This window comes from Primulina eburnea, chromosome 1 (assembly GCF_022965805.1).
Source record: "Primulina eburnea isolate SZY01 chromosome 1, ASM2296580v1, whole genome shotgun sequence".
In the NCBI taxonomy this organism is placed as follows: domain Eukaryota; kingdom Viridiplantae; phylum Streptophyta; class Magnoliopsida; order Lamiales; family Gesneriaceae; genus Primulina; species Primulina eburnea.
Genome location: NC_133101.1, coordinates 5673902 through 5683973, shown reverse-complemented (window position 1 = coordinate 5683973; position 10072 = coordinate 5673902). Strand labels below are relative to the sequence as shown.

At 34.5% G+C, this 10072-nt stretch overlaps 2 protein-coding genes across 5 annotated transcripts; both read left to right on the top strand.

Annotated features, from left to right (window-relative positions):
- The first annotated feature begins 294 nt into the window (after nucleotides 1–294).
- Nucleotides 295–1509, top strand: LOC140810629 (zinc finger protein ZAT5). The gene has a single exon (XM_073168485.1). The coding sequence runs from the start codon at nucleotides 441–443 to the stop codon at nucleotides 1263–1265; it is 825 nt and encodes a 274-aa protein (XP_073024586.1). The 5' UTR covers nucleotides 295–440; the 3' UTR covers nucleotides 1266–1509.
- Nucleotides 1510–5527: 4018 nt separating this feature from the next.
- On the top strand, nucleotides 5528–7906 carry LOC140823975 (uncharacterized). 4 transcript variants are annotated; one of them, XM_073185595.1, is made up of 5 exons: nucleotides 5528–5656; nucleotides 6294–6550; nucleotides 6637–6848; nucleotides 6944–7208; nucleotides 7543–7906. In XM_073185595.1, exons 1-5 carry the CDS (start codon nucleotides 5623–5625, stop codon nucleotides 7834–7836), a joined length of 1062 nt encoding a protein of 353 aa, XP_073041696.1. In that variant the 5' UTR covers nucleotides 5528–5622; the 3' UTR covers nucleotides 7837–7906. The 4 variants fall into 4 exon arrangements, with proteins under 4 accessions (XP_073041696.1, XP_073041690.1, XP_073041684.1 ...); XM_073185589.1 differs by having other exon boundaries at nucleotides 5543–5662; XM_073185583.1 differs by having other exon boundaries at nucleotides 5574–5725.
- Nucleotides 7907–10072: the final 2166 nt, after the last annotated feature.

Sequence of the window (10072 nt, the reverse complement as noted above, 5' to 3'; positions counted from 1 at the left end):
GTGTGAGACGATCTCACTGGTCGTATTTGTGATACGGATCTCTTATTTGGGCCATCCATGAAAAAGTATTACTTTTTATTGTGAATATGAGTAGGGTTGACCAGTCTCACAGATTAAGATCTGTGAGACGGTATCACATGACACCCACTCAAAATATGATTTTTTATATTTCACGAGGTTTTTTGTTGCAATAAACCTTCATAGTAATATTGTTTTTTTCTTTTTAATATGAGATAATTTCAAAGTTTAGGGGGTTAGAGATAAGTATAATCCCACGATGCAGGAAGAGCCGCACAAGATCTTGTGTCTGATCCAACATACGAAACTATTCTTGTTCCTTGACCTCAACTTGCCCTTTAATTTCTCCAAAAATGGAGATAAAGACAAAATGTGAACTCCGATTTGCACGTTAATGGTGGTTCCGGTGGAGAAGGTGGGACATGGAATCTGAAGAGGATAAAGACCTCTTCCCCATCGTTAGGGGCAAGCGCACCAAACGGTATATGATTCATTCCCCTATAGCCTTCACCACCGAACCACCGGGCAGAGATCACGACGCCGCCACAGTCTCCGACAGACGCCACCACCCCATCTCCCCCGCCTCCATCTCCTCAGAAGAGAGCACCACCACAGGTGTGGAAGACACCGCCCGCTGCCTGATTTTTTTAGCCCACGGCCATTTCTCCGGGAACCCAGGACAGAACAACAATTCCGCCACCGCCAGTACCGCACAGGGCGGCGCCGGAGGTGACCATCAGGTGAAAGGAGCGTGCTTGTATACATGCAAGACGTGTAACCGTGCTTTCCGCTCCTTTCAGGCCCTCGGAGGCCACCGGGCCAGCCATAAGAAACCGAAAAATGATAGAAAAGTGTCCTTGTCTCTTCGCGAAGATGATTTCCGATCCCCGTCATTATCGTCTTCTAAGAAAAGAATGTCCCCCGATTATCTATCTCTTCAACTGAACAATTTTCCGACCACCGTCGATTTCGCCACACCGAAACCGGCTCCGTCTCCAAGAATCCACACGTGTTTGCATTGCGGGGCGGAGTTCACCTCAGGCCAGGCCCTCGGAGGGCACATGAGGCGGCACCGTTCCGGTCTGGTTAGTCCATCTCCGAACCCGAACGCAGCATGCATTTATATTGAAGAACATAATCAAGTGATTGAGGGCGAGAATGAAGAAATATCGAACAAGCCTGGCAACGGGTTGGCTCTGGATCTTAACCTTCCGGCGCCGGAAATGGTTTTAACTTTGAAGGATTGATTATTTTTTTATAATGTTTTTATCTTCAAACTAAAAAACAATTTGTTGATAATCTGATTTCTTATCATATTAAAAACTCCAACAATCGATAACTTATTTCTTCCAATCGATAATATTGTTTACAAGCTGTGAGAAGCCCGAAAGTTTATTAAACATGTGACAATTATTTGAAATGACATCGGATTACTTGATATTAAAATGCAGTTCTTGATTTCTTCAACAATTAAAAATGCAGTTTTTGATGATCATAATTCATGATCAATATGTTGGGGACTCGAGATGTCTTTAATAATTGCCAGGAATCACAAATTTCGTTGGGAAAAATTGTTTTTTCGTTACGTATGTTTATCTCTTTGTGATTCTGAACTTTTATATTGTCGAATTTCAATTTTAATATGTCATTTTTATTTTTCATTTTTTAAAAAATTTACTCTTTTTTCTGACTTGACGGTGTCGTGACATCAATACAGTGATGATGTGACGTTGACGTATATAGTGTCATATCATTACTTTGATGAAAAATGACAAATCGCTAAAAATCAGAAAATACATTATTAAAACTAAAATCTGAAACCATAGAAACTCAAATCACAATATGACAAAATCACATGATCAAAAATGCAGTTTTCTAATTTTTGTATGCAACATATCCATCTCCGGCCGATGGTTTGTCCCGGCTATCAGAAACCTGAAAACAATAATAAAGAAGTAATAGCCCTCAAAAGGATAAGAGTCTCGGGTTCAAAACATGGTAAAAACTTATGTGTGACGACCCACGGGTCGTATTTTGTGAGACATGTATCTTATTTGGGTTATCCATGAAAAGATATTATTTTTTTATGTTAATAGTATGTGAAAGATTCGTAAGACCGTCTCACAAAAGACTTATTCTCATAACATTCATCAACCCACTGTTAGGACGTTCTTGATTACTGCTTAAGTGTACTTAATTATTAATATTTATAATTTACTTACAAAATCTACTTGTTGAATTATAATTCTTCTCCTAATACGAATACTTAATCCAAATGCAACATACTTAACAATTAGTGCATGTACCTTATTTTATAAATTATGTGAACGCGCTTGTTATATGAATTATTGCCAAAATGACACACTTGCTTACTTGTATGTTTATTGAGAAAATAGTCAGTCTAGTCTTTTAAGTTGTCGTATTTTCTGTTTTGATCATTTAATTTGTCAAAACTGTGTTTTAATCTTGTCATTTTTTTGGTTGGTTTTTAGTCATATTACGTTGAAGTACTGACGTGACATCGAAAAAATGATAATGTAGATTTCGTAAATTGATAATGTATTTTGTGTCACGTCACCACAAAAGACATAGTTATCATCCGTATAGGAGAGATTGGTGGGGCTTAATTAAGCTTATAAGTGGTAACATATGGGTTGAGCCCAGTTAATTTATTCCAGCCAATTTTTTTAAACAAATATCTAATTTTTTTTAACATAACACATAAAAAATTGAAAGAAAATGAAATAATCAAAAACTGAATTCAGATATTCTTCCATTCTGGTCTTCTTCATTTAATCCTTTTTTTATAGACAAAAACTTGCGTGAGACGATCTCACGGGTCGTATTTTATGCGACCAATCTCTTATTGGTCATCCATGAAAAAATATTATTTTTATGTTGATAGTATTATTTTTTATTATGAATATCGGTAAAGTTGACTCTTCTCACAGATAAAGATTCGTGAGACTACTCTAGTTTACATTGGCCATTAGTTCACCTTTCAAGTTATTTAATATTTTTTGTTATGTTCCTTTTGCTTTTGTTTATATTTTTTCTATTTGTCCAATTTTATTTTATCAAATTTAATATATCCTAATTCCTATTCTCAAAACATTCATCATAATGGAAAGATGTAGAAATTTAGTAGCTACTGAACCAGGCTACTCGGTTCATTTTGTCCGTAGACAAGCAAACGAGATTGTGCATGTGTTAGCTAAGCACTCTCGCTTTTATGATAACCCTTTTGTGTGGGTCGAGACATCACCATGTCTTGGTGATCTTCTCAACCTGTATTTTGCTACTTCTTCTATTGAATGAAATTATTTTTCTTGTCAAAAAAAAAAAATAGATTCTTTCAAAGATAGGTTTCTTTTTTTATAATTTTAATTAGGTGTTTGTATAATTCATTTGTGTTTTAAAGTTTGAAGGATAGATTGCTTGTGATATTGATTGAAATATATAACTTATAGGTTATATCTTTTGAAAAATTACAGGTTGCGTTTAAAGTAGTATATATAATTTTGTTGAAATAATTTGCGAATATTACCCCTTTTTATGTTTTTTTTACTCGTGTTATTTTGAAATGAAAATTTTAGATTTTCAAATTTTTTTTATTTAATTTATAATTAAGCCCCCTATAAGACTCTTGGCGGCAGTATGGCGAAATGGTACTGAAAATAAAAAAAAGTTACATTATTAAAACACAGAAGTTGACAAATTAGAGGGAAAAAGATTTGACAACCAATAGGTTTAAACAGACTACTTTCCTGTGTTTCACGTTGCTTCTTCTGATAGGCAAGTTTTCCACACGAGTCTTGCCGAACAACTGACTTCTTGTTTACCAATTTCTTCAAAAATCAAATTCTTAAAATGTCACATCTTTGATAGATATATATTAAGTTTGGTGAGAGAAATATATTAAGTTTGGTGAGAGAAAAAAAATCAAAATGTCAAAATCCAAATGATTTTGGGGCTACTTCAATTGAATTTGTCGAGCTTAGATCTTTTATGAGATGATTCACGAATCTTTATATGTGAGACGGGTCAACCCTATCGATATTCACAATTAAAAGTAATACTTTTAGCATAAAAATAATATTTTTTCATGGATGACCTAAATAAGATATTTGTCTCACAAAATACTACTCATGAGACCGTCTCATACAAACTTTTTCCGCTATTGTTTACGAAAACTTCTTTCTATTGGTTACTTAAACAACAAATAACTTGAGAATGGTTTCACATGTTCGACAAATGTATACCCCTTTGCCTTGACCATTTTGTACTATAAGGGAGCGTTTAGTTGGCTTGATAAAGTGGGATAGATTATTTTATCCGACGTTTGGTACGAGTGATTATTTAACCAAGTCAATCCCTCCTATGAATGATTAGGTTATATTAGGTAGGTTAAAATAATACCTCCTCACCCCCTAGGATTATTTATCCTACTCTTAATCCATCCTATTTTTCCAATTTTACCCTTCTCCTAAATTCAAACTCACCACCACTTCCCGCCACCAACCGCCGCCGCCGGCCGAGCACCGGCCGCCTGAGCCGGCGCCGACCATTTCCAGCCGGCCGGCCGGCCGCCGCCGCCGCCGCCGACGAGAAGGGGAAGGGCAATTTTGTCTTTTCATCAAAAAATTCAAAATTATCCTACACTTAAAAATCTTACCAAACATAATATTATTTTACACCATATATTACAATCCTACCACAATCATTTTCTTTATCATTTATATACTAATCATTAGTTTATCATATCCTTCCAACCAAACGTAGCCTAAGGGGCGTTTAGTTCATGGGATTAGGTGGGTTTATGATTGTTAAACCCACCTGGTCAAACGTTTGGTACGATTTTTATTTAACCAACTCAATCCCTCCAATGATTAGGTTGTAAATAATCACTCCTCACCTCCTAGAATTATTTATCCAACTCTTAATCCATCATGTTTTTTCAATTTTACCCTTCTCTAATATCCAAACTCACCGCCACGACAAACCACTAGCCGACCCCGCTGCCGACAGCCGTCGGACGACGACCGCTGCTGCCACCGGCCGATGACCGCTGCCGGTTGACAGCCACCACCTACTGTCGGTCGACAGCCGCTGCCTACTGCCGGCCGACCGCTGGAATACCACAGCCGCCACAGTTCAGCCGCCGCCTACTGAAGGCTGCAGCCGGCCGGCCGGCCGACCACCACACTGATGTCGCCGTCGGAGTAAAGAAGGGAAAAAAAAAAAAGAAAAGGGCAATTTTGTCGTTTTATCAAAAAAAATCAAAATTATCCCACACTTAAAAATCATACCAAACATAATATAATTTTATATTATATATTATATTTCTATCACAATCATTTTTTTTATCATTTACATATTAATCATTAATTTATTTTATCCTCTTAACCAAACGTAACCTTAAATAATTGACATATCTTTTTCTCAAATAATAAAACAAAACTATAACATTTTTTTATTATATAATTTATGAGAAATGTACATACAACAAACCAATGTACATTTTTCAACATTATATAATGATCCTACTCATTAATACACCAAGAAAAATTTAAAATTTCATAATGATAACACAACTCTCACGCAATGGAGTGGGTGAACAGAGTTGAAGATCCTATTTGTTATAGTAAGAAGATATTTGGCTACCGTCCGCTAAATTTTTTTCTTCATGTGCTTTTTGCTGTAACGAGTTTGGCTTCGCCTCGATTGTTTTGATGTTCTTGGTCCCTGTGTCATGAAAATTTAGCTGCAATCTGATAAGTTTTCTTAGAGCATGAGTTGTGAAGTTCAAATCTTGCAAAAGCTGATTCTTGGAAAGAAATTATCTGTTTCTGCTTGCATTCACTTTTTGAAGTTGAGTTTTAGCTTTAGTTTTAGATTCTTGGTTCTTAATTGACTCTGGAATATTGTTGAAATTAGCTTGTTCTGAGGAATAATTTAGAATCTGCAGATTTTGGTTAACTTCAGTGATTATTGAAAGTAATCCTCCGGAAAAACAAAATGAATGGTGTTTTTTTTTTGTGCATGTAAGGTATTTATTCTGTGGTAAAATGGATGGATGTGTATGTATAATGTGTTCTTATTTAGGAAATAAGATTTATTATCAAAAGTAATGAAATCCCTTGTTTTCCATAAACAGTGTATGGATGCATAAAGCATATATCCAAGAAAATGCAGAGTATCACTTGTAATAGAGTCCTCTGATATCTTCTTTTCTTGTAAGAGATAATCTTGTTTATTCCCTCGTGTGTTTTCAGCAATGTCTTGGAAAATTACAGCGGTTTCATTAATCGGGCTTCTAGCATGGTGGTACAAGACCGCCATCTGCCCTCCCGCGCCGCTCATTTGTGGCTCTCTTCGTGGTCTACCCATTACCGCCCCCCGAATTAGGCTTAGAGATGGGAGACACTTGGCTTATAAAGAGCATGGAGTACCCAAAGATATGGCTAAATACAAAATCATCTTGGTTCATGGCTTTCGTTTGAGTAGACATGATGATGCTCTTACCAAATCGGTATGACCACGACCGGCTGTTGAATTCTGACATTTTCTTAGAAAACCGCTATGTTCCAAATGAACACCTTATTTTTGCATTTTCAGGAATTGGCTAAAAAGCTTGGGATATACTTTGTGTCTTTTGATAGGCCAGGTTATGGTCAGAGTGATCCCGATCCAAAACGAACCATGAAAAGTACAGCGTTAGACATACAAGAACTCGGGGATCAATTGGGACTTGGACCTAAATTTTTTGTTGTTGGATATTCCATGGGAGGGCAAGTAGTTTGGGGATGCCTGAAGTACATTCCTCATAGGTTAATCTTAGCTATTTATTAAGGCACCCTTTTCTTGTTTCTGTATTCTATCATTTGTTTTGGAAAGTTTGTTCACTTCTCTCATATGAAAACAGACTAGCCGGTGCGACGTTGATTGCCCCAGTTGTTAACTATTGGTGGCCTAGTTTTCCTCCAAAATTATCTACAGAAGCATACAACCAACAATCTTGTCGGGATCAATGGGCGTTACGAGTGACGCACTATGCACCGTGGCTCCTTTACTGGTGGGATACTCAGCAATGGTTTCCTTCCTCCAGTGTTGCAAATGGGATGCCTAACTTTACTGCTCCAGATCTGAAAGTTCTTCCGGATTATCTAGCGGAACAAGTTACAGATCCGGTATGAATTTATTATCTTTTCGTTTTATTTCAATCCAAGGGAGAGACAACCAACGCTCAGGTTGCTGGCCATACAAACTTAAAAGAGTTAGCTGTGCTGTAACTTTAGCGACATTTATTCAATGCTACATAGTAAAAAGCACCCAACTCCCAATAAATGACACAAAATTGTCACACAAAGGAAAATCTAAGCTCAATATTTGCCACAAAATCACCATTATATTTCATTTCTTGGAAAGGGAAAAACCAACATTTCGCTTCCTTCTGGAGATTCTATGTACAAATAGTATTTTTTTTTCTCTCATATTTGGCAATAATACTTAGTTCATCAATAGGACTATGCAACACAACAAGGAAGATACGAGTCCCTTCACCGCGACTTGATGGTTGGATTCGGGAAGTGGGATTTTGATCCTATGAATCTCGAAAATCCTTTTATGGACACAGAAGTTTCGGTACATTTGTGGCAGGGCCTTGAAGATGGTCTCGTTCCTCACACGCTGCAACGGTTCGTCGCTCAGAAGCTTCAATGGATACAATATCACGAAGTACCCAATGCTGGGCATCTGTTTGCATATGCTGATGCAAAAGATGCAATCTTGAAAACACTTTTGCTTGGGAAGAAATGAACATCCAAGCTGAAATTTTTATGTCCATTGTGACTGATCCTGTATTTAATTTATGGAATGAATATTACAAGATATTTCGCATAAACATCTATTAGACTATCTCAGATAATCGAGATAGTAATTTATATTTAGTTGCAATTATTTTTAGCAATGGCACACTGGGAAACAAATACTTAGACCATCTTAAAAGCCGAAAATTCAAACAATAATTTAGAGAAATCACAAATTGATCATCAATGATCGAATATAAATCATTCGCATGTATGCCCAACAAAAAATATTTTGGATTGTAAACGTATATGGGTAAGATAACATGTCTTAATATACAAAAAGTCCGAGTTGGATTTCATCCCTGCTTACAAATACATAAACCAAGATCTTGACATTTAAATATGAGCAAAAATTTATGTGAGATAGTCTCACGAGTCGTATTTTATGAGACGGATATATTATTTGGTTCATCCATGAAAAGTATTACTTTTTATGCTAAGAGTATTGCTTTTTATTGTGAATATCGTTAGGGTTGACTCGTCTCACAGATAAAGATTCGTGAGATCGTATCTCAAAAGAACTACTATCTAATATGATAATTTTAATTCAATATAATATTTTGACCAATAGATTTTATCTTACATCATTTTGACTACTTTTTTTTCAGAACTAAAAATGATGATGCACACACGTTTGGCCAACCGACTCCACCAAATTCGTGGATTTCAGCCTAAATATCCACTCCATCTGTAATCATGCAACCACCGGATAGGTGGTTTAGAATCTGACGTTTTTTTTTTGCAATACTAAATAATGTTTGGTTTTATTTTTGCAAATTATTTTTTTAATCCTTCTAGACAATTATAATTTTTATTACCAAGTTTTACACTTTTAAATATAAATTTGACAATATTTCTAATTTGATTTTTGCCTAATTTCCAAAAAATTGATATATCTTGAACTTAAATATTCTACTTTTCAGAATTTTAAATCATCTCACTTTTTATCATAATTGTGTGAGACGATCTCACGGATCGTATTTGTGAGACATATATCTTATTTGGGTTATCCATGAAAAAATATTATTTTTTATGCTAAGAGTATTACTTTTTATTGTGAATATGGGTAAGGTTGACCCGTCTCACAGATTAGAATCCGTGAAACGGTCTCACATGAAATCTACTCCTACATTTATACCCATTTTAAAACAATATAACGTAATCTTTTTTTATACTTTTATGTAGTAAAAATTGAATATCCTACTTTTTTTGGTATAAATTATTAGATTAAATATATCATTTTATCTCCAATACAAAACTTCTTCTCAAAGTAATTTTTTCTTAAACAATAATCTATATATCTATATTCTATCTTGTAGGACATAAAAATTGCATAATTAAAGAAAATACATAAAATAAAAACTAAATGAATAATGCTATAGGTACAACCAAAATATCGTACAACGATATATACAACAATAATATCGTGATATTTTATTATTATATCGTGAGATTTTGTTATTATTTTGAGAGATTTTATATTGAATTTATCGTTAGATTTTGATAAATAGAATTTTTGTATTGGATTTTTTGTATTGTAAGAATTGTTGTATGAATTTGGTTGTACATGTAGCATTACTCAAACTAAATATTATCTCAACTTCTAAATATTTAAGTTGATGAGAGTTGAGGTCGCTATTTAGTAAAAAAAAAAATCAAAGGATAATGTTGGGAAGAGTCACGTTGTTGATTGTCACACTGCAAAGTTATTGAAGTAAAAAATGAAGGACAAAATGAGTTAATAAAATATTTTAATGGGCTAAGTTGAATGAAAATCATATATATAAGGATCTCACTTGATATAAATAGTAGATTCAATTTATCTGTTGTCACTGCATAATTTGAAAATTCATACACCACGATGTTCTTAATTTTTCTCTTGCTTTCAAATTTAATTTCATCATCCATCGTTCTTCAAATATATCTTAGAATTTTTTCTAATCACCTAATCTTAAATGTCATCAAGTTAACCAAATAATTATTATATTTGGTATAAAAAAATAAATAGATTGATACATGCGAAAATAGAAAAAATAATTTATTGACAACAATAAAAACGAATGTTACAATTAATTATAATATTCTTATATCCTAGCACTTAATAATCCTCAATGATCATATACAATTCTTTGTAAGGTGTACTTGACTTATCGAGTTTAGTTCAGATACTTGAAAGCTTGATTGCA